The 22,250-nt window shown below is 64.3% G+C and overlaps 10 protein-coding genes across 10 annotated transcripts in view; 6 read left to right on the top strand and 4 right to left on the bottom strand.

The window, feature by feature from the left end:
• Nucleotides 1–596, bottom strand: part of PFL1_05969 (uncharacterized protein) — a gene marked incomplete at both ends in the record, with an annotated part of 1,106 nt that extends 510 nt beyond the window's left edge. The window contains 2 exons of the mRNA XM_007883504.1: nucleotides 1–414; nucleotides 528–596. The exon at nucleotides 1–414 is cut by the window's left edge and continues 510 nt beyond it. Coding sequence (XP_007881695.1) covers nucleotides 1–414; nucleotides 528–596 — 483 coding nt within the window. The remainder of the gene's footprint in view (nucleotides 415–527) is intronic.
• A 1,570-nt stretch (nucleotides 597–2,166) lies between these two features.
• PFL1_05968 (uncharacterized protein) lies at nucleotides 2,167–3,255 on the top strand (the record flags this gene model as incomplete). The annotated part of the gene is made up of 1 exon (XM_007883503.1): nucleotides 2,167–3,255. The coding sequence occupies one exon, from the start codon at nucleotides 2,167–2,169 to the stop codon at nucleotides 3,253–3,255; it is 1,089 nt and encodes a 362-aa protein (XP_007881694.1).
• Nucleotides 3,256–4,278: 1,023 nt separating this feature from the next.
• On the top strand, nucleotides 4,279–7,618 carry PFL1_05967 (uncharacterized protein; the record flags this gene model as incomplete). Its single annotated transcript, XM_007883502.1, has 2 exons — nucleotides 4,279–6,353; nucleotides 6,508–7,618. 2 exons carry the CDS (start codon nucleotides 4,279–4,281, stop codon nucleotides 7,616–7,618), a joined length of 3,186 nt encoding a protein of 1,061 aa, XP_007881693.1.
• A 2,824-nt stretch (nucleotides 7,619–10,442) lies between these two features.
• Nucleotides 10,443–11,102, top strand: PFL1_05966 (uncharacterized protein; the record flags this gene model as incomplete). The annotated part of the gene is made up of 1 exon (XM_007883501.1): nucleotides 10,443–11,102. One exon carries the CDS (start codon nucleotides 10,443–10,445, stop codon nucleotides 11,100–11,102), a length of 660 nt encoding a protein of 219 aa, XP_007881692.1.
• Nucleotides 11,103–12,294: 1,192 nt separating this feature from the next.
• On the bottom strand, nucleotides 12,295–12,597 carry PFL1_05965 (uncharacterized protein; the record flags this gene model as incomplete). The annotated part of the gene is made up of 1 exon (XM_007883500.1): nucleotides 12,295–12,597. The coding sequence occupies one exon, from the start codon at nucleotides 12,595–12,597 to the stop codon at nucleotides 12,295–12,297; it is 303 nt and encodes a 100-aa protein (XP_007881691.1).
• Nucleotides 12,598–14,683: 2,086 nt separating this feature from the next.
• On the top strand, nucleotides 14,684–16,021 carry PFL1_05964 (uncharacterized protein; the record flags this gene model as incomplete). Its single annotated transcript, XM_007883499.1, has 1 exon — nucleotides 14,684–16,021. The coding sequence occupies one exon, from the start codon at nucleotides 14,684–14,686 to the stop codon at nucleotides 16,019–16,021; it is 1,338 nt and encodes a 445-aa protein (XP_007881690.1).
• Nucleotides 16,022–16,594: 573 nt separating this feature from the next.
• Nucleotides 16,595–17,545, top strand: PFL1_05963 (uncharacterized protein; the record flags this gene model as incomplete). The annotated part of the gene is made up of 1 exon (XM_007883498.1): nucleotides 16,595–17,545. One exon carries the CDS (start codon nucleotides 16,595–16,597, stop codon nucleotides 17,543–17,545), a length of 951 nt encoding a protein of 316 aa, XP_007881689.1.
• Nucleotides 17,546–18,121: 576 nt separating this feature from the next.
• Nucleotides 18,122–18,973, top strand: PFL1_05962 (uncharacterized protein; the record flags this gene model as incomplete). Its single annotated transcript, XM_007883497.1, has 1 exon — nucleotides 18,122–18,973. The coding sequence occupies one exon, from the start codon at nucleotides 18,122–18,124 to the stop codon at nucleotides 18,971–18,973; it is 852 nt and encodes a 283-aa protein (XP_007881688.1).
• Nucleotides 18,974–19,173: 200 nt separating this feature from the next.
• PFL1_05961 (uncharacterized protein) lies at nucleotides 19,174–19,626 on the bottom strand (the record flags this gene model as incomplete). The annotated part of the gene is made up of 1 exon (XM_007883496.1): nucleotides 19,174–19,626. One exon carries the CDS (start codon nucleotides 19,624–19,626, stop codon nucleotides 19,174–19,176), a length of 453 nt encoding a protein of 150 aa, XP_007881687.1.
• Nucleotides 19,627–20,582: 956 nt separating this feature from the next.
• Nucleotides 20,583–20,978, bottom strand: PFL1_05960 (uncharacterized protein; the record flags this gene model as incomplete). Its single annotated transcript, XM_007883495.1, has 1 exon — nucleotides 20,583–20,978. The coding sequence occupies one exon, from the start codon at nucleotides 20,976–20,978 to the stop codon at nucleotides 20,583–20,585; it is 396 nt and encodes a 131-aa protein (XP_007881686.1).
• Between the last annotated feature and the right edge of the window lie 1,272 nt (nucleotides 20,979–22,250).

Raw genomic sequence — 22,250 nt, 5'->3', positions numbered from 1 at the left:
GACCAGGTCCGCCTGCACCGCCTCGCCGCTCTCGAGCGTCACCTCGCCCGTCTGGCAGTCGACGCTCCGGACGCGGCTGGCGGTGCGGATCTCTGCGCCGCCGTCGACGGCGGCCTGCTTGAGCGCCGAGTGCAGGTCGACGCGGTGGAAGCACACGCGATCCTCGCCGTACTGGTCCGTGGCCAGCGGGATCTTCATGTGCAGCTTGTCGTCGGTGCCGTAGAGGAGGAAGGCCTTGTCCGGCACGCCGCGGCCGATCGAGTCCGGCCCGAAGAGGTAGCTGTCCAGGCCCAGGAAGCGCTTGGCAATCTTGACGGCGTTTGGCTGCAGCGAAATGTTGGCGCCCACCTCGCGGTTGAGGCGCGAGGCCTCGAGGAGCGTGATGCGCCTGCCGGGAGCCTTGAGCGCAACGGCCTGCAGAGAGGGAAGCACCACGAGGGCCAAGAGGAGGCCAACGCGCGAGGTCAGCGCGCGGTCGATCGCGAACCCAGACGCTGCTCACGCAAGTCGAGACAGGTCCGACTCACCGCTGCGAGGCCGCCGATGCCTGCGCCGACAATGACGATGTGGAAGGACTTTTGCTGCGAGGTAGCCATTGGTGCGGGCTTGGACGGTGATGCTAGAGGGGGGTTGGTTCCTTGTTCCGTTTCGAGGGGGCTGCGGCGATGATGATGGTGGCGAGAAGATGTGGTCGGGAGGATAGACAATGGCAGCGAAGGAAGGTCAAGTCACAGCTCCCTCGTCGAGGAGGGGGCTACGAGAATCTTTCTATCGAGGGGGCGGCTGAGCGGGGGGCGCGGGGGTGTGAGCAAGGGTCGGCACCGTCAGAGGGGCGAGGCGGGGTACCCCACTGCGGCCGCGGAGAAGAGAGCTCTGACCGTCGGCGACGACGCCGAGTCGCTGTGCTGACACTACTGCCAGACGAGAGGGGACCGAGGCCAAGGGCGAAGAAACGACCCAACGAGCAAAAAGGGGCGGCGCGAGAGGGCGGCGGCGTGCGTCGGCTGCAGAGGCAGGCAAGCAAAGCAAGCCTGGCAGAGGCAGAGCCATGCTGTGGCAGTCGGCACAGGCAGGGTCCAATCAGGTCGGGCCGGGTCGTCGGAGGGTCGGGGCCATGAACGAGGGCAAAGTTGGCCGGTCACGGCACGGGCTGACATCGTCAAAGAGGCGCGGCGACGCTGCCTCTGCGTCCGGCAGATGAGCCGGCCAAGCGAGCCAGCCTGTGCCTGAGTTGGGCTGGTGAGTCGTTGGCCCGTGGGGCTCCAAGATGGGAATCTGGGGGTCGGGAGCGGGAGCGGAGACCAGCAAGCAGGGGTTCATGCCACGAGGTACCGCTACCGCTACGAGAGCACTGACGAGGTGGCGGCGCGAGACGGGGCTCGGTTCGGCTCGGTTCGGTCGGTCAGTCGAGGAGACGGACAGGAGGAGGTACTCTGGCTGCTGCGGCGAGTGATCCGTTAGACGGGGGTCTGTATGCGGGCAGCACCATGCGAGCTCGCCGTGGGCGAACCTGGCATCGGCACCGGCATCATATGGTGCGCTCGTGGAATCGAGGCGACCTGTCGATGCCAGGATCTGGGTCAAGGAGTCGCCAGGCCTTGCAATGGTGGTGGCCGTCGTGTGAGGGGAAAGAAGAGGCCCGCGTGGCGCGCGCCCCCCGTCGTTTAGCAAGGCGTCCCGTCGGCTCGGCTCGGTTCGGTTCGTTTGGCGGCGAGCGTCTGCCGTGGGCCACGGTACGGCACCATCGGTCGGTCTTTTGTCCTTCGAGCCCTCGCCTCACTGCCCCGGCTGGCCGCCTGTCGGTCTGTTGGCCTTGGCCGTTGCGGTTTCCCGCAGCGAACGGGCGGACAGGCGGAGCAGAGACCTCGGCGCTCACAGGCCCCGACCAACCACGAGTGCGGGGAAGGGACGAGGTGGCGAGCCAGGGCCAGCCAGGCGAGGCGCCCCTCTCTCCTCCTCTCCGTCTGACTGAGTGCCATCGGTGGCCACTGGAAGGTATATCAACGCTCGACTCCGGGTGCCACTCCAATTCGCTTATCTTCCCTCCGCAATCACGCAAAGCTCAACAGCCTCCTTCTTCCATCTCACGAGCGCGACACTTACTTCCTTCCGACACACGACAGCCCGAGCAAACAGCCAACCTTTTGCCCCCTCACCCGCTCCACGATGCTGTCCGTCCAGAACCCCGCCACGCCTCCCCACCTCAAGGCCGAGTCGGCGCTCAACGCCTCGGCCTCGGCTTCGGCCTCGACCTCTACCTCGACTCCCGTCGAGCTCGAGCAGTGGCACCAGGACCTGCTGCGCGATGGATACGCCGTCGTCAAGGGCGCCATCCCCAAGGAGCGGGCGCTCGAGTACGCGTCGCGCATGCACGGCTGGCTCGAGGGCTTCAACCTGGGCTACGACCGCAACGACGCTTCGACGATCCACAAGGACAAGCTGCCGCTCATCTCGGAAAAGGGCATGTGCATGCACTACGGCGTCGCCCACGAGGACTGGGTGTGGAAGATTCGCTCCGAGCCGGGCGTCGTCGGTGCGTTTGAGACGTTCCTCGACGACAAGGACCTCATTGTCAGCTTTGACGCCGTCAACTTTGGATTCCCGAACCGCAAGGACCTGCCGCCCAACAAGCCGTGGCCCCACCAGGACCAGGACCCGACTAAGCAAGGGTTCCGCTGCCTCCAGGGCCTGGTCAACCTGCTGCCCAACGGTCCCAAGGACGGCGGCCTGATCGTGTGCAAGGGTTCGCACAACCTTTCCACGCAGTTCCACGACGAGATGGCGTGGGAGGAAAAGATTCCGGCGTGGACCAACGAGTGGTACGGCTTCACGGAAAAGGGCATGGCGTGGCTCGAGGAGCACGGGTGCGAGTGGATCAAGGTGTGCGCCGAGCCGGGCGACCTGCTGCTGTGGGACAGCCGCACGGCGCACTACAACCTGAGCAGCGAGACCGACCAGCCGCGCTTCTGCGTCTACACGTGCTACATGCCCGTCAAGGATGCCAGCCAGGCCGACCTGATGCGCAAGCGCGACGCATTCGAGCGCCGGGTGGGGACGACGCACTGGCCCAACGCGCGCCACACGGGCTCCAACGTGGCCAAGCGCGATGGGCAAGATGACCCGCACAACCGCGACCGCCCCGTCGAGGAGCCGCAGCTGGATGAGCGCGCATTCAAGCTGACGGGCATCCCCTACATCAAGGCCGACGAGGAGCAGCAGCAGCAGCAGCAGCAGCAGCAGCAGCAGCAGCAGTAGTAGCAGCGTGTTGGCCGCGTCTCCCTCTGTCGGTCGCTGCCGCTGGGTGCCTGGCCCGCTCTGTATCCATCTTGTCCCTGTCCCCGATGTTACGATTTCCCGACCCGACTCGACTGTCTTAGCATTCCGCGATCCGCCTCGCCTCGCCTCGCCTCGTCTCTAGCATTACCACCAAGCCCCAATGAGGTCGCTCTCTCTCTCTCTCGGCCTTTGAAGACGCAATCTGACGACGTGTTGTCAATGAAAGAGAATCGAGATGACTGTGCAAGTGGCTGTCGGTGTGCTCAGATGGCTGGTGTCGCGGCACAGAGGGGTCGAGGACGAGGGGTGAGTGGTGAGTGGTGGTGGTGCGTGTGGTGTGCCATGCCATGGCGGCGCGTGCTGTCTGTCGTCGACAAAGGCGAGCGGGGGGTGCGGCGAGGTGGTGGCGGTCGCGAAATGAAATGGCCATGGCGGACCGCCTGATGATGTCGTGTGGGGAGCCGGTGCGGGGAAGAGGGCGAGAGGGCGAGAGGGCGAGAGGGGGCCTGGATTTTTGCGCTCAATTTTGGGTGCCCGGTTTCTGGGCGGCTTCGGATGCAATGGGGGAGAGGGGCAGCAGCAACAGCGGGGCGGCCAAGCGGGCGGGGGCCACCAGAGTGAGGGACAGATCGAGACAGATAGAGGCAGAGAGACAAACGCGGGCCGACAAAGTCCCAAAGAGGTCGGCTGTCGTCGGGGAAGGCACAGGGCTGCCTCCACTCTGACTCTGTTGGACCACCACCACCACCACCACCACCCCCTGCGCACCGCTCCTCGTCAATCCTCATCATCCCCCGGTCGGCGCCCCAAGGCGACGCCCCGGTCGTAATGCCGCCTGCCCATACCCAACACCACCAACGCAGACGCTGCAACCTCCCTCGGCCGCACATGGCCTAGCTCGGTGCTGGCTGCAATCGCTGCACCTTGCCACCCGCACCCATCAATTTGGGCTGGCCCTCGTCTCCCACCCTCCTCTCTCTGCCTCGGCCTCCAGACGTCGCAATGGACCACCACAGCCTCGCCAATCACCGCCCGCACAACGCGCACCCCACCCCCGCATCCGGCTCCTCGTCTTCCGCATCCACCACCGCTGCCGACGCCGACGCACCACCCAACCGCAAGCGCAAGCGCCTCTCGCACGCCTGCCAGGCCTGCCGCGCCCGCAAGGTGCGCTGCGACGAGTCCCTCCCCGCCTGCCGCAACTGCGTACGCGCACAGATCCAATGCATCACCACAGACCCGCGCAGGCCCCACCTCGCCTCCGTCAGCCGCACACGCGCACGCTCACGCTCCCCGCACCACGCCCACGCCAGTCCAGCCTCTCAGCCGTCATCGTCGTCGTCGTCGTCTCAGCGCCAGCAGCAGCAGCAGCAGCAGCAGCAGCAGCCCAACGCCAACCGCCACCATCTTCCGCGCCCTCCCTTCGACAACCACCGCCGCACCTCGTCACACGCCGCCGCTGCTGCTGCTGCACAGTATCCACCACCACTCCTGCCACCACCACCTCTGCCACCACCCTCTCTGCCTTCGCGTCCACACCCTTCCCACCCCGACCACGACCCCACTCGCCCACTGCAGAGGCACTTTTCCACCAACACCCAGCTCTCGGCCAGCGCAGCCTCACCCGCCAGCACCCATCACACCTCGCCCCACTCGGCCGCTCCGGACCCAAACGACCTCGTCGGAAACGCCCTCGGCGGCGCCTCCACCAAGCTCATCTCCGACTCGCTCGCACAGGACCGCTTCAAGTACCTCGGCCCATCCAACCTCCAGGTCTTTTCCCGCTGGATCGACCTCCTCCTCGTCCGGCTCAACGGATCCACCGCACGCCAACCAAACGCCCTCTTCCAGCACTTTGAGCACGGTCGCATCCACTCCGAAGAGCACCACCCCCCCTCGCCCCTCATCGCCCCGCTCCCCGCGCTCTCGCCCCTTCGCACCTTTGACGACTGCCTCGACGACTTCCTCGACGGGCCAAACGCTCTCTTCCCCATCCTCGAGCCCGTCTCGTTCCGCCAAGAGGCCCACCGCGCCATCCGCCACCTCCACCTCGACCGCGCCGCACCGCGGATCGACCCCATCTCGCCCTACCAGATACCCCTGCTCGCCAGCATCTACCTCGTCACCGCTCTCGCCCTCCTCGAGCTGCCCCAGCCAAACGACGCCGAACGCTACCTCGCGGCCGCCTACTCGCTCTACGGCCACATTGTCGGCGTGCCTTACCTCTCATCGGTGCAGGCCATGCTCCTCCTCCACCTCACCCTCCGCGCCAAGAACAAGGACGGCGCCGCCTGGCAGGCCCTCGGTCAGGCCATCCGCATCGCCTACTCGATCGGCCTTCATCGCGCCTTTCACCATCATCACCTTCACCCGCCCGCCGCCGCACCACCACCGCCGCACGCCCCTCACCAGGTCGCTCCGGCAGCCTCAGCCTCGTCGTCGTCGTCGTCGTCGTCGTCGTCGTCCGGACAGCGTCGCCGCCCCTCGTCGCAGCCGCTCCAACCGGACCACGCCACGGCCGCCGTGCTCGACGCCTTCAAGGCGAGGCTGTGGTGGTGCTGCTATGCGCTCGACAAGGTCTCGACGCTCGACTCGGGTCGGCCGACGATGATCCACGACGGCGACGTCGGCCTGCCGCTGCCGCAGTTCAGAGGCCCGCCACCCGAAGGGGGCGGCAGGGGCGGCGCCGACGGCGGCGGCGGCGGCAGCAGCAGCAATTACAACAATAGCAACAGCCACACCAGCAGCGACGCTAGGGGCCGTGACGGCAGCAAGGCTGCTCGAAGATCCGCCGTGCGCGACCAGGACGCCAACTACTTTGCTTCTCTTGTGGCCCTCTGCCGCCTGCAGGGCGAGATCCACGACGCACTCTACACGTCGCACCTCGGCCCCCACTTTGGCGAGGCGGACCTGTTTGCCAACCTGGCCCGGCTCGACCAGCAGCTCGTCGACTGGCACCAGGACCTCGTCCACGCGATGGGGCTGCCCACCGGTGGCGGCGACGAGGGCGTGCTGGGCGCCTCGACGCGCAGGGCCGACCTCCAGGTGCTCTTCCTCCTGACCTTGTATCATTTTACGTGAGTCGCCGCGGAGCCCCCTCTGTTGCTGCACGAGTTCGCCACCGGTCAATCGACCGCCTGCGCTGCTGCTGCCGCCGCCTCCTCCTTGCTGCACATCGCTGACATGGCCCACCCTCCCCGCGAACCCCCCTTTCTCGCCGCCGCGCCGCAGGCTGATTAGCATGCATCGGGCCTCGGTCATGCTCGATACGGCCCTGTACCGCCACCACGTCACGCTGCACCTGCCGCCTCCCTCCCATGGGCGGCTGGTGGCTGCCGAGGCCATCTGCAAGTCGTCTGCGCGCTCGATTATCCGGCTGCTGAGCCAGTACCGCTCCCTCTACCGGTCGCGGAGCGCGCGGCAGGTGAGCGGCACGGTGCCGCTGGCGGCCGTTTACGTGCTGGCCATCTGCGTGGTCAAGCACCCGCACGACTATACCGTGGTGTCGGACCTGGGCCTGATCCAGAGCATCGGCCGCACCGTCGAGGCCGACTACACCAACGACGGCATGCCCGCCGGCTTTACGGGCATCGTGGGTGCCCTCACCCGCCTGGCGGAGCGGTGCATTGGCATGGTGGGGAGCCGCGAGGGCAGCCCTGCGCCCGGGGCTTACTCGCACCCGAACGACTTTTCCGGCGATGTCGGACGCTCAACTGCGACGGCGGCAGCGACTGCGGCGACGAGGGATCACTCTGCGTCGTCGTCATGCGGGGCGGCTGCTGTGCATCCGATGGGCGGCGGTGTCGATGGCCATGCTCCGTTACCACACGATGGACCACCATCAGCAGCAGCAGCAGCAGCACCACCACCACCGCCACCAATGCCGCCGGCGCCGCCGCTCGCTGCTGCTGGACATGCGGGCAGCGGCGATGCGGGCGAGGGCATGATGGAAGGCGATCTTGCGACCTCGCTGCCACAGGTCAACCTGGAACCCTTCTGGCGCTCGCTGGGGTTCGGGCAGGTGTCGCAGCCGCTCCAGTACCCGCCAGCGTACGAGGGCACACCATTCGCACCGCACGCACCGCCGCCGCCGCCGCACCTGCCCGACGTGGTGAATGGCGGTGGCGTCGGCGAGGGAGAAGGAGGAGGAGCGGGAGGGATGACTACGGCAGGGATGCCGACGATGGACGACTTCTGGCAGCTGGACCTCGAGAACCCGGACGACTTGGTGTTTGCCACGCTCGGTCTGCCGGATCTCAGCGCCTTTTTGCCGCCTGCTCCGAGCACGGCGGCTGCTGCGACGGGGACGGGGACGGGACAGGAAGAGGGGCAGGGTCGTTGAGCAAGACACGGGGAGGAAAGACATGATGATTGGTCGTTACGGAAGCTTGTGACGAGACGAGGATGGGGTGAGTGTGCGAAATGTTGGGGAGTGTGCAGAGTGGCAAGCAGAAGGTGCGGCGGGGTGTGTCGAGATGGACGAATCCTGTCGCTCTGCCAGCATGTCGTGGTGCGGTAGGGTGCGGCGAGGAAAAGAGAGATGCGGGGACGGGGGGGGATTCTCGCGGTCGTCGTGGTTGGAACCTGGCAGTTTGACTGTCGGTACGGCATGCGGGGTCGTCTGTCTCATCCTCTCGCTCTCCGCGGCGCAGCTACTGTACAGTAATCACAGCGAATCGGGGAGCGAACGAACACCGTACCACCATGTCGTCGTCGTCGTCGTCGTCGTCCATGGAGGAGCGGTGGGGCTTGGTCCGTACCCACTCAAACTCTCACCGTTAAACCCATCAAAAGTACGTTAGGGAGGAAGAGAGGGCGACCAACCAGAATGACGGGTTTTCACGTTCGAATTGCGAGACGAAGGATAAACTTTTAGCTGGCCTGCCTGCGTTTTGCATGGCTGCTTCTGCGTTTGCATCGCATGGCATGGCATGGCATGGCATGGCATGGCATGGCATGGCGGTGCATCGCAGGGCAGGGCAGAGCAGCGTACGTAGGAAAGGGAGGGAGGGAGCGAGGCTTGCTGCGACGAGGAGGCCGGGCCAAGCCAGGCAAGGGTCCGATGCCGAGAGACGCGGCGTGATTGGGCGTTTCGCTCGCATCAAGGCTAGGCGCCCTTGCGGATAGGCGAGAGAAGGCGAGGTAGGCAGGGCCGACAGGCGGCCGCGCTTGGCTGTGCAGCTGTGCGTTCAGGTACGCGCCCGACCGAGACTACTGGGCCAAGGGGGTGGAAGCGACCGAAGGCAGTGCAGGCTAGGGCAGGCGAGGCGAGCCAAACGCGCGTTGCCAAGAATCCGAGCAAGCACCTGCCTGCCTGCAGGCTGCAGCCACAACAACGGCCGCTCAGGGTCCAACCCAACGGGGAAGGAGGAAAAAAAAAAGAAGAAGAAAAAAAATCGAGAGGACAAGCAGAGGCTCGGTCGGAGGCAGGCCTGGTCCTCGACGAGATAGGTCGCGGCCGACGCTCGTTTATCCCGCACTCGACCTCGACCTCGACCTCGTCTATCGGCGTGGCAGAGCGGGGAACGACTTGGCAGGCGTACGCTCATCGCATCGACTCGGAACATGTTGACAGCAAGGCAGGCGAGGGGATCCATGGACCATCTGCTCGTCCTCACCTCTTTTGGCACGCAGCGGGGGGCGGTGGCGGTGGCGGTGGCGCTGGTCGTGGACTGGCCGGGGCGAGCCAAAGGATCGTACCACCTTGCCTAACTACTGTAGCCTTCTGCCCGCGTCGTCGTCGTCGGCGGCATCTGCAACGAAGAAGGAATGGACAGAGGCAACGACGGTTTGGCTCGACAGCCGCTCGTCGGAGACGCCGGCTTCCAGCCCCGGCAGTACTGTAGGGTGCGCGACGGCATCAGGCTAGGCAACGGTAGGATCACAGAACTCCCCTCGTTGTTCCTCGTTGAAGCCACGACGACGACAGACAGATAGACAGACGGAGAGAAGGGAACAGGCCGGCAACGCCAGGCGCGCTGCTGCTGGGGCTTTCGGGACGCTGCTCGCCGAAGATCGACAAATTGCACACAAAAAGGCGCCCGCCAGCAGGCAGGCAGATGTGCAGGCAGGCAGGCAGAGGTGCATCTGCAGCAACACCGACCGCCCCCGCCCCGTGTGTACCTGACGACGACGACGAGAGAATCTCAAAAAAGAGGCCCACGCACGCGCGCAGGGCGGATATATTCATGCAGGCCACCAGGCGCTCGCCGAACCTTTGCTCCGGGCCCTCGACGGGACGGCAAGCCAAGCATTCGAGGACAGCAGGACAGGCTGGGCTTGCGAAGCCAAAAACCGTAACGGCGCGACTGGGTTGGCAGAGCGTGAGCGTGAGCCAGAGCCAGTGCTCTCGCCGCCGCCGACGACGACGACGACTCCTCGCCTGCTCGTCTGACAGAGGGCAGGGGCCGTTGAATTGCTCTCTGTCTGTGCCTCAGCCTCTCTCCCTATGCTCGGCCCGAACGCCGTCGACGGCGCCGTGCCACCGAACCCGTACGTCTGTCGTACAACTGCTGCTGCCGTACTACCCGGGCCTGTCCGCCCCCTTCTTTGCTCCGCCGCACGACGCCGGCCAGGTCTTGGAAGTTGCGTCGGATCCTGCACCCCGCCCCATGCCCTCCAGCCTGCATCGACGGCTTGGGGCGCAGCTTCCACCCCGCGCGCCTGCCGTCACCAACACTCTCGCTGATCCACGCCCCACCACCCCGCCCGTTCGCCCGCTCGCCCGTACTGGCTCGTATGGATCGATACCGAGTCAGTCCAAGGAACAGCGGCAACTGTTACGCCGTCGGAGCGTGGGACCCACTCATGCCTTGGTCGCTTGGTCGTTCGCGCTGGCTCTGTTCCTGTTTGTGAGTTCCTCGGACCAACAGGCAGTGGGACGCTCCGTAGCCCGCTCAGCACGCCTCAGCCCAGCCCAGCCCAGTCCCGCCCAGCTCAGCTCAGCTCATGCTTTGCCCTGCCGTTGCCAAGGACGCCGCCGAACAGTCCCAGTCTCGTCCCCCGGTGATGCTGTGAGGATATAAGAAGCGGCCCTCGACGGAGCGACGGTGCTCCCTTCCCCTCTCTAACCTCACCCTCGTCCTCCGCGTCAACTACCCTCCCTTGCCACATCCCACTCCCTCCCCTTCGTCATCTCTCCACCCACCAACCCAATCTCGCCCGACATGGCTCCCAAGATCGCCGCCGCCCTGGCCGGAGTGCAGCTCCTCTTCCTCATCACGTCGCTCGGCCTGCTCGCCTACATCATCTCCAAGTTCACCGAGGCGACCAAGTTTATCAACAACTTTAACCCGCAGTCGGCCATCGCCGCCCTGTCGCAGGGCAAGCTGCCCGAGATCCCTGAGACGTTCGAGGTGTTCGGCGGCTACGAGAAGCTCGGTGTGACGCCCGCCCAGCTCGCCTCGGGCAACCTCTCGGCGCTGCTGCCCCTCCTCGGCCGCCTCAACGGCGTCCTCAAGATGTTCAAGGACATGCTCACCGTCCTCACCGCCCTCGGCTCCGTCACGCTCGCCTACAACGTCCTCTGCATCTTCACCGCCGCCTGGGTCCTCTTTGCCGCCCTCAAGAACTCGGGCGCCCGCTCCGCCGTCATCTGCTACTGGATCAACCACTTCCTCTTCTTCGTCTTCGGCATCGCCTTTATCGCCTACACGGGCGTCAAGTCCGAGAAGGGAACCTCGATCTTCTACGCCTTCGTCGCCATGTGGGTCCTCGCCGTCGTCGCGGGTTTCGGCGTCATCGCCACCTCGCTCGGCATGCTCCGCGGCTCCTCGTCCGCACCGCACTCGTCGGTCGAGATGCGCGAAAAGGAGGGCTCCGTCTAGATGCCTGCAACCTCCGGCGGTCGGTGGATCCTGTTCGTCGGTCAGTCGGTGATGCGGCGTGGCCCGCGGAGGTAGGCGCACGCGTCGGTCAACTCTGCTCGCCACCTTCGATCCCCCGATTGGCTCAAGTGCGCACGGACGCAACGCAACGCGGGCGCCCGCTGCAGCCGCAGCTGTGCAGTTTGGGCTTCGCGACCCTGCAGGGCCGCCTGCACAACGTACATGCCGCCTCGAAGGAAATGTTGGGTGATACACGCAGTCACCCACCACCACCACCACCACCGCCGCCGCCATCACTTGTCGCCGTCCCCTGTCGTCACGATCCGATCAACATCACAATACACACGACAACAATGTCCTTCGCCCTCCCCAAAAATCAGCAGGGGCAACAAGATGTTGGGGTGCGGTTCTCACTGGCCCGCCCCGCCCCGCGATGCGCTTCGCTCTCATCCTCGACTTTCCCCAATGATACCACGTCGATGCCACGAGGAATCGATACCTCTTCCCTCCTCCCTTCTTTCCCGTCTTGCAGGGACACCACACGTCGCATTCTTCTCACGAACCTTGTACTACATCGCACCGTCTCGCTGCACATACGAATACCAAGGAAACAACGGCCTGCTTGCTTGCTTGCCTCTTCGCTCCTCATGTCGATGTGTGCGCTGGGCGGCCTGGAACGGTGACCTGCCGCGGTGCATGCTGCTGCGAAGCGGTACCCTTGAAGCAGCATCTCGATGCCGAAACAGACCGGTCATCCCCGATGCTTTCTATGCAGGCGCGACGAACAAGGTGCCTTTGTCTCTCATCGGGCTGACGGAAGCCGCGCCCAGAGATATGACAAGCGATGAGAAGCAGAAAGGCGGTGTGGAACAAGGATCGTATTTCGATGGCTAGGAGGTGAGATCGAGGCGGGACAGATGCGAGGAAACGAGCGTGGAGAGGATACAGTAGACGAGCGTCGTCGGGAAGCTGATGGGAGCCCGCGCGCAGCGAGCGAGTCTGGTCGCGCGTCGCGGACGGGAAGCAAGGTGCCGGGGCGGCCCGGAGAGTCGATTGACACTCTGCCGTCCCTTGGATCCAATCGATGGAGCTAGAGGAGGAGGCAAGCGCCCTATCTCTGCGCCATCGAGGGAGCCGGGACCGGGGCCACGCCTGGACTGGCGCAGGAGGCGGTGCGGAGCGTGGCGGAGCGCTACTTCTTGAGGAGCTTGACGCCAAGTCCGAGGCCGGAGAGGTCGAGCAGCTTGTTGCTCTTGTTGGACACGACGTTGTTGCCGCCGTTGTACTGCCACTGCTGCACGCACGGCGAGGGCGAGCGCTTGAGCACGTCGAGGCCGATCTTGATGCCCGATGCGTCGAGGAGCGCGTTGGACGACGTCGAAATCGTATTGTACCCGCCATCGTAGCTCCACACCGAGTCGGAGCACAGAGGCGCCGCGGCCGTCAGACCCACGGCGACGAGGAGCGCGGAAAGAGAGAGGAAGGTGGTGCGCATCTTGACTGGGGTCTGGCGTCGAGACGGGTGGCAGAATAGGGGCGAGAGAGGGATGTCAGCCTCGAAGCGACGAGAGAGCTGCGCAGAGCGACAGCTTGCTGGTAGGCGCTCACGGTGTGAGGAAGTGTAGAGGAGCAGTGTCCGTTGCAAGGGATAGAGAGGAGCGGAAGAGAAGGCTGTGGGAGGGGAGAGGAGTGAGTGGATGATGGACCAGAGACGATGAAGAGCGCCAGACGTCCGCCTCTTTATAGCCGTCGTTCACCGCTTCACGGCAAGCTAGCGGGCTGTCGCAATGTGCAAAGAGGGTGTCAAGCGAGCGCAGCGACTTTCTCGGGGCTGGGGGCACAGCGGCATCGACATCGAGGCGCAACGAGCCGGCACCGACCAGATCCCTCGAGTCCATTAGCGATTCAGCTTCGTCTTGTCCTGCTGCCCGAGAACGCGGCAAGTGGTCAGGGTCGGTCGAGCCCGAAGTCGGAACCCGGCTTCGGCTCCCATGCAACCGCCTGCATGGACGAGCATCCCCTGACATCGCCTCCTTGAGCAGCACCATAACCTCAGGAACGACCCTCGGCGGCGTCCAGGGGGGCAATGCCAAGATGTTGAGGCGCTGTCTTCTCGATGCGCCGATCGTGACGGGGTCGTGTGAGGTCCGCAGTCGGCCTTGGCTGGTGGTCGATGAGAAGAGGGGGTCAGGACGTGTGGCATAATGGCGGTACGGTGCCGTGAGTGAGAGGAGGCAAGGGGGTATGTGGCACCCCGAAGGTACGGATCGACGTGTGCTGTATCTCGGAAGCCGGGCCGGGCAGTCTTCCGATGCTGTCGTCAAAGCAAAGTATGTAGCGCTGGTGCGGTAGAGCGGGGATGCGTTTCCGGCGGCTTCGGGAACGGCTCGGCATCTAAAGACGAACAAGGGCGGGGCCGTACCGAACGAAGAGGCAGGGAGGCATGCGCGCTCGCTTGATCGCCGCAAGGAGGATTCTCTCGCCCCTCTGTCGATTCGGGCCGAGGATATGGGCGCTGATGCGGCGCGTTGCCGATGCCTCTGCCCCGAAAGGACGACGAGGCTGTTGTCCGGAAGTCCGTGGATGCTTTGATGCTGCTCATGGTGTCGAGACGACAGGGACGTCCAAGACGCTCCATGGTCACCGCGGATGGGAGTCGGTGTGTTGGACCCCCCTGATGTGCAGGCGAGGTGGGCCTCCGTGCACACCCCTAAGGCCCCCTGTCGATCCTCGCCTGCTTCAGCCGGGCAGGCGGGTCGGGAAGGCAGCCTCGGCTCGAGAGGCAGCGCGCATCTTGACAGCTCCCCCGGCCCACGCCCCTTCGTGAAGTCAAGCCGGCCAGCCAGGCCAGGCGAGGAGCGACAAGCAAGCAACTGCGGCACTGACAAGCAAAAAGCTTGGCGTGCAAGGCTCCTCGCTCGTCAGCGCCCGCTGGCGTCGCAGGCGAGCCCCCGACAGGTGAGGGCCGCGGACGTTGTCCAGTGTGTCACTCTACGAGGTGGCAATCAGGACGGCGAGCGGGTGCGGAATGAGCGCACCTCGGCGACTCGGCCGACGAGCCATAGGTCTGCTACGCGGCTCTTTGGTCACCGGTCCGCAATCCAATCAGCCCACCAGCGATGCTGGACATCGATCCGCGGCTGCTCGACCCGCCGGGTGCAACAGAGCCTTCTTCCACCAGGCTGCTAGCAGCTCCGCATCCCGTCCGATCCATCCGTGCTGAGGAAGGGTATCCGTTAACGCGCCGCCCTCGTCCTCTGCCCCCACCAGGAGAGCCACTCGATGCGCCATGCCGAGTCTGAAGATATCGAGGTGCCGCGTCGAGGCCCTCCCGTCCCTCCCGCCCTCCCTTCCCTCCCGTCCCTCCCGTCTCCCGTCCCTCCCGAGCCAAAAGGAGAGCCGGATAGCGATTATCGAAAGGGGTGACATGGTCGACTTTGGCCGGTTCCTTCCACAGCCTCGATATAACCCGCAGGCAGAAGCCATCCGAGCGATCATCCATCCTCTACCGGCGACACCGCCTCTTCCTGCGACCCCTGCTAGCCTCTCGCTTTGTCTGAAGCCGTCTCGACGCCAGGAAGATGCTGCATCGCTTCAGCTCCCACTTGGCGCTCGTATCGGTCCTCGCGCTCTTCACCGCCGCTTCCGTCCTCAGCACTTCGCCAGCCCACCCGGTCGGAGACGAGCTCGCCGAAGTCCTGGCTCGCTTCACCGGATCCACGGCGGCAGAGGGTCACGGCAACGCGGTCCAACACGCCTCGCTTGGCCAAGGCGTTTCGAACCGTCTCGAGCAGCACGGTCGTGGAGCTGATGTCGGACGGCCGTCCGCTGCGGGAGACGCTGCCCCTTCTCATCCCTACGAGCCTGCAACTGATGCCCACCTAGGGCCCGAGGCACCACCTTTGCAGGATAAGCGGTCGCACGCCGCAGACTATGCCGCTGCAGCGTCCACCTCGCTCCAGCACGGCCGCGTCGAGGAATCGAGCCTGGTCAATTATGACCCAGTTCGGCTTCAGGCCATGATGGTTCAGCTGCGACGTCAGCGACTTCCGACCTACGAGACCACACCGGAGGAGGCCAACCTGATCTTGTACGCTCACTATCGACAACAGGCCCTCCTCGCTGCACAGCAAGCGCAGCGTGACCGCGGAGGACCGTCCAGCACTGCCCAAAACACTGCAGTAGCCTCTTTCCACACCGCATCAGACCCCCAGGCTTGGCACACTGGATACGCGCCAGCGCCTCAGTGGCAGCAGCGACCGGGTCACGAAGGCGGACTGCCCGTAAACGCGCCCTCCGGCCCCGCACAGCCATCGCACCAAGTCGCACCGGCTCCTGGTCAGAGGCCACCCTACACCATCCACGAGGCCTCACCGAGGGTCAACGGCATATTCAGATCTCAGGCCGCCAAGCGAGAATACCGCCTGATCGAGGCGGAATCCGCCGCGACCCCTCTGTGGACCACGCCGGCGGCGGAGGACCTGTTCAGGCCCCTTGCGCGGCACCACTCCTTCTCACGTGCGAGCGAGGAGCAGACCGACGCCGTCCTTGGCTACATCAAGGCGAAGATGCGCCGCGACTTTGCGCTGATCGGCAAAGACTTGTCGCAGGTGGACAACGTCCACTTCCAGCCGTGGGGCGAGGATCCGTTCCCCTTCCAGACCTACTCGCGACCGCGCACCACCAGGTCCGAGTGGCCCGTTCCTGCGGCTACCTGGACGGACCTGTCCGACCGCAGCGAGCAGGGGTTCGAGATCGGCTCCTACACCTTCAGGCTGGTGCGCAGGAGGCATGCCGCAAGGTTGGGCGAGCTTGCTCCCTGGACAGTCGTCGCCGTCGAGCGCCATGGCCTGCGTCGAGTCCAGAAGGTCTACATCGGCGAACTCATCATCCCCACGCAGCTCCTTGACCAAGCCTAGCGCGGGTGGCGAACAAGCCAGCTACGCAGGAGAGCCGTGGGAATACAGGCTTTCTGTCGTGTCCACGCTCCATCGGCCTATGCATATTGTCGTGCAATGAAGTCCGGGGCTACTTTCGTCGCCCAACTCGCGCATGAGCCCCGTTTCGAGAATCGCCCGCAGCGGGGCTAGCAAAGGCTGGTAGGCCCGGTGGCCACCCACTCAGTCTCTTCATACCGAGTGCTTCCGGGAAGCCACCTACACACCTGTCGAGCTTCATCTCCCGTTACCTTCTGGGAACCGGCGACACCAGGAGTGTATGCCCTGCTCGGCGGGTGGGACAACACCCCGTTAGCGGGACCGGGTGTGGGGCGAGATCTGCCCTCGATCATGATCAAACGAAGGCTGTACGCAAGCAGAGTGGCAAAGGCTCCGAGGAAGGTCGAGCGGTGGAGCAAAAGACAAAAGGGCGCCGTCTCACCCTCTCTTTCCGGTGGCCCGCCATCTCGGCCCTCCTCTCTCCTCCATTTTCCAAACGTCTCCTCACCAGACCGTACCGTTAGCCTCTTTCCGCCGGCAGCAGCAATACAAGCCATGGTGATGGGATCTCGGCTCCTGTACAAGGCGCTCGCCGTGATGTGCCTGCTCGTCTTCTTCGCCGCGACGATCGTCAGGGCAGCGCCTCCTTCCCCGACCGGCGAAGAGGGAGAAGCAGTATGGAGGCAGTTCGGCCACCTCCTCCACGACAGCGACGATGAAGACTCTCTTCACCCCGGTGCGGCAGACCAGCAAGCGCTGAACGACTACTACCGACAGTTCGAGCAGGCGCTCGGCGGCGGACAGCCAGGCAGCTCCAGCAGCACGTCCTCCAACCACCACGCACCGCACAACTACCACGGCAGCGCCGTCGGTCACCATTGGTCCGAAATGCAACACGAAGCCGCACCCTGGTCCGACACCGATCCCGCCGCTGCATTTGCGGACGAATTCGTCCAGCTCGACCCGGGAGCCAGGGCAATCAGCCGCACCGCCGCCGAAACAGAACAGCTTGCCGAATCTCGAGCGACTTCCGCTCTGTGGGCGACGCCGAATGCCGAGGCCGAGTTCGACTACCTCTCAGGCAGATCGCCCGTGGCCAACTCGGCTCAACGAGAGAACGTCCTCCGTTTCATCAAAGATAAGTTTCGAGAGGCACGGGATGGACGCTTCCGGAACGCTGCAGACATCGACCAAGTCCACTTCCTTCCCTCGGAATCGACACGGCTGCCGCACACGAAGTACATCAGCTTCACCAGGCGAGCCTGGAGGGGCCTGCCGAGCGCATCGGACGTGCCCGTCGTCTGGAACAAGCTGTCCACTGCGCAAGAGCGCGCCTTCAAGCTGGGCACCTACGACTTCCGCATGCGGGCGCCTCTGTCAGACGTGCGTGTGGAAGGGGATCGGCTGTTGACAGTCGTCTTTGCTCGCCCGGTTGTCAAGATGAACGAGGTGTCTTCGCCCGTCTTTGTCGGCGAGCTCATCGTTCCAGACCGCCTCGTGACCTAGCACCGCGATAAGGACGCTTGCTGCCCTGTCCTGAGCCTGATGAGCTGCTTCCAGGCGTGGTGCTCCCGGGCCCGTTCTTCTCGTCCCGCTTCTCCGATCTTCCGTATTTCCGCATGTCGATCCCTCGTTGTAAACGACGACTCCTCCAGAGTAACCTTCGGCTCTGCTTCACTTCTGTTATGCCTGGACGCCCTTGTGTGTGACAAAAGCAAGCCACACGGGAGCTGTCCTGGGGCAGGGCATAAACCTTCCGCAGCCCCACTCGTCGAGCTGCGTTGCTGTCGGTCGAAGGCGTCACCGTCCCCACCTAATTTGGCGGGGCGTGACTTCCGAGCTTCGGCGTTGGATCCGGTCTAGGCTGGCTTCCCTCGACCACACTTCGAACGGCTGCTGCGAGTCGTTCCACTCTGCGCGCTACGCGGACAGGATCGCTCCTGGCTTCCTACCCAAGACATACATATACACTCGCGATTTCGGTGCCCTTCTCAGAGAAATACATACCGACAAGCCCGCTTCGCCAGCCGCCTCGAGCTCACCCCTCACATTTTCCACTCTCAGTTCAGCGGACCTACAACGATGCGATTCGGCAACTCTCTTCGTTTCGCCGCGCTCTCGGCGCTCTTGCTCTCCAGCTCACGTTTCGTCCAAGGCCTCCCTCCACCCAACCCCGAAGAACTCCAAGCCTTCTGGCATTCAACGAGCGGACAGGTCCGTCCCGAGGATGTCGACACCATGGCCCTGGAGCTCCCCAACTTCCGCTCCGCACCCGACCTCACCTACGCTACGCAGCGCGGAAGTATCCACTCCGTCGGCGAGTCTAGCAGCGACGCCGACTCGCATCTCGCACATAACGGTGCGACGGCGGCGCGGCCGACGCTTGACGTCGTCGAACACCAAGTGATTTTGGCCAAGTCCACAGCCGACTACGTCTGGACTCTGTCGAGGGCCTACCGACACATCATGTACGGCAGGAAGATCTCGTACGCCGCGGAGCCGCTGCGGGAGGCGGTGCTCGACTACATCAAAGCCAGGATGCGCCGCGACTTCCGCTTCTACCACCCCGCCAGCGACCTCTCGGCCATCGACCGCGTCATGTTCCTCCGTCCAGAGGACCGCCCCGCGCCCGATTCGCTGTACTCTTTCCGGCTCAAGACGAGCTTTCAGCCCGCGGTCAAGAGACGCGAGCCCGCGCCGGCGTTGCAGTGGAGGAACTGGGCAAGGGCAGACGAGCGCACCTTTACCCTGGGCTCGTTTCGGTTCAAGGTTGCCAAGGCCTCGGTGGCGCATGATCCGGACGGCTACACGCTGCTGACTGTCATCGCCTGGCCCGAGAGGGAGGAGACGTTCTACGACCGGATCTGGGTTGGGGAGCTCGTCGTGCCTCAGAGGCTGCTGCAGCCCGCCGACTTTCAGACAGGCGCCGCGTAAGAGCGCCCAAGGTACAGGTCTCGAACGTGCAACAGTCGCCACGGCGAGCTACCACATCCACTGCTACGAACCCCTGCATGGCCTGGCCACCTCCCGCTCCTCTTCATCTACACTTTCACCTTGCCTTTGTTGCCCTGAATGAACCTCTAGTGTCCACCCGCTCCATCCGTCCCTCTGTGCGCGAGAGGCTTCGCTCCATCCTACTGCCTGGAGGAAGCAGGTCGTTTCCTGCCTCGGCTAGTGCTTGCCTGCGAAGCAGTCTGGGCAGCATCGCGGTCGAAGACGCCAGGCCACATCTCTTCGACGCGCAGCCCGATCGTGTGGCGAAGATGGTCGCGGTACTGCCAGCCTTCGGGCGAGTTGAGCCAGCGGCCGAAAGCGACGTGGGTCGGGTACCAGTGCGGCAGGGCGTCTCGCATCACCTCGAACCGCTCGGTGCCCTCGGCGGGGAGGAACTGGGCATCGACGTTGGGCAGTTCGCGCGCTTCCCGGCCGAATCGATGGGCGTACATCTCGTAGAACTCGTCGAGCTTGTTGTTGAGGATCGCCTTGACGAGCGTCTCCTTTGAGAAGTCGAAGGGAACGGCGGTCACGGCACCTGCGCCGAGGACGGCGAGGAGGGTGAGGGTGGCGAGCCGAGATGGGATGAGCATCGTGATCGAGGCCAGATGGTCGTGCTTGCTTGGCAGGAGGGGGAGCGCGTTGAAGGAGGAGCGCAATTCGGCGGTAGAGAGCGGTACGACGACGTGAGGAAGACGGTCAGCGAGCTAGCCTGCGCTTTTTATTTCTTCCGCGGCGACCGCAACGCATGGATTTCGGGGGTTGTCGAGTGCTGTCGGTGACGCTGCTAATGAGGTGGGGTCCGCCGACACCATGGGGCTGAAACAAGAACCGATCGTGTGGGGCAATGAGGGAAAGCACGACCGAGAGAGCCGCGGTCTATCTCATCGGATGTCGGGTGGCGCTGCGTTCGCATCCGAAGCTTGATCCAGATCAGGCGGCTTCGACGCTTTGATATCCTTAACGCTATGACCCCGATGCTTCCTTCACTCCGCCATCACGGCAGGGGACGCTTGATCTGGCCTTGAATGGGCGAGTCCTCGCAAGGAGCCGAGCTTAGTGTCAGCTCGGCAACGGAGAACAGCAGCCCAAGGCAAAGGGAAATTGGCTCAGACCGCTGAACACAGGGAAAGCATACGCAGAGGGAGAATCTCGCAGCATTGCTACAGCTCTCGAGACGACACGGCGCGACCGGAATCTTCGGATTGCGGACAAGACGTCGGAGGGAGAGGGTGGTGCAACGCCCTCAAAGGGCCTGGCTATCTTGGCGTCGAAAGCCAGGGATGAGTGGAGGAAAGGAGAGATTGGGAGAGAGGACGAAGTGGAGAGGAGGAATATGAGGGAAGGGAGAGGGAGTTGGCGACACGCACGAGCGTGTGATACAGGAACGTGGACGCATGGACCGACAAGTTGGCGGCAGACACAGCGCTGCGAGAGCTAGCCGCGCCATGGCGCTGACGGCTCGTCTATCCTGCACGAAACCCGGGTCGGCTGTTGCTTCCGAGCCTGAGGGACCGAGCCAGGCGAGGCGCTGAGGGACACGCGTCGCCTACTTGCGGCCGTTGGAGCGCCTCCAAGCATCGTAGACCTCTTTGCGAGCCGCGACAATGGCCGCAAACTGGCTGTCAAACTTGCGCTGCTTGTCCGCGTTGACCCACTCCTGGAACGCATCGACGGTCGAGAGCTCCGGGTGGGACTGGTAGAACTTCTGGAAGCTGCTGCGCGCCTTTCGGGGAAGCGTCTCGACGTCGTTCATGACCAGGCGTGCGATGTTGTCGGAATCGCCCGTAAGGTCGGCGTAGCCGCGGTACATCTCGCCAATGTTGCGGATGGTTCCCTCGACCGTGCCCTGGAACGGGCCGAGGCCAGCGGCTGAGACTCCCGGGCTGACGAGGGCGCCGAGGACGACGAGGCCGACGGTGACGAGGTTCTTGAACGAGACCATTTTCGATCGCTTGATGGGTTACGGGCGGTGTATGAGCGGGTTGAGCGAGTTTAGGGGAGAGAGCAAGAAGGGGCTTTTGTGTGAGGTTGCGTGGTGGATGTGCTGAAGAGGAGGGAGAGGGGATGCGTCGTTGCCTCCTCCTTTTATGCCTATCGACGCTCGCTACGCGATGGTGCTGAACCTTCTGCTTGGTGCCATGGGACTGACGACGGCCCCACGCGCGCCCTCGCTGCGCTCTGGAATCGTCACTCTGAGCGAGCTTGGAGCAAGAGGATGGGGCGCGTTCCCCCTCGGCGACGAGCCCGACGGGGTGTGGTCTGCGATGAGTTGATAGCATTGGCGGGATAGGGGTTGTTTCGGGGCGTCTCTCCTCTCCTGACGTCGACCGGATGAGATCGGATGTCGAGGTCCGGGCGGGTCCAGATGGAGTGTGGCGCGGTGTGGCCATATCGAGGCGGCGAGCGTGCTTTGAGGCAGGAAATGGGGGCTGAGTAACAAGGAAGTTGTTCCCGAGCTTCCTGATTGCTGGATCTCGACAAACGAGCGGGGACGGTACCGCTGTCCGTGGTGGGTGCGGCGCAGGTCGGGGCTGGACTGGCCCACAGCTCTGTCGTTCATAGCCCGCAACATGTTCCACCATTGGATGGGTGTCGGTGGGAGAAGGGGAGTGAGGCCGTGTCACGTCGAGCCCCCTCGAGGCCCTCTTTCGGGCGGGCAAAGGCCGGATGCATCCTCCGTACTTCGTTGTTGGCCACCCACGTCAATAAAATCACGACTCTCCGCCCCTCTCTAATCGCTCCACGTCTGTGTCTGTGGGCAGCCACGAGACCTGTTCATTTGCGAGATGAAGCCGTTACGCCCGTCGCCGAGGCCTCGTTTCATCACGCTCGGGTCGATGTTCACGGACGCACAGTCAGCCGGGCACGGTCGAGATTGGGGTCCGAGCTTGGTTTTGGACGAGCAACGTGGCGTTTGCATCTGGCAGCAGATCGTGCACGCGGTGAGACGGACCCGGACCGACCGCTGGTGTTCCCTTTTGTCAGGCTCGGCTCGCATGGCGCACCTCCTGGCCGTCGTTGAGGAGCGAGCTGCTACCTGCGACCTTCTGAGCGCGCATGCTTGGTCCGATGCTCATCTGACGGTGCTTCCGGGAAAGCCACGGGGTCAGAAGCGACAGTGCGGTCCTCTCGAGCGGAGAAGCACGACCACGGGTAGACCCCGCCACCTCATCCGGCTGCTTCGACTCGGAATCGTCTCGATCTGCAGGCACTT

The sequence above is a fragment of the Pseudozyma flocculosa genome (genome assembly GCF_000417875.1).
Source record: "Pseudozyma flocculosa PF-1 unplaced genomic scaffold scaffold00022, whole genome shotgun sequence".
Classification (NCBI taxonomy): domain Eukaryota; kingdom Fungi; phylum Basidiomycota; class Ustilaginomycetes; order Ustilaginales; family Ustilaginaceae; genus Pseudozyma; species Pseudozyma flocculosa.
Note: the sequence above shows the minus strand (reverse complement) of the source record. Positions and strands in the feature narration are given on the sequence as shown.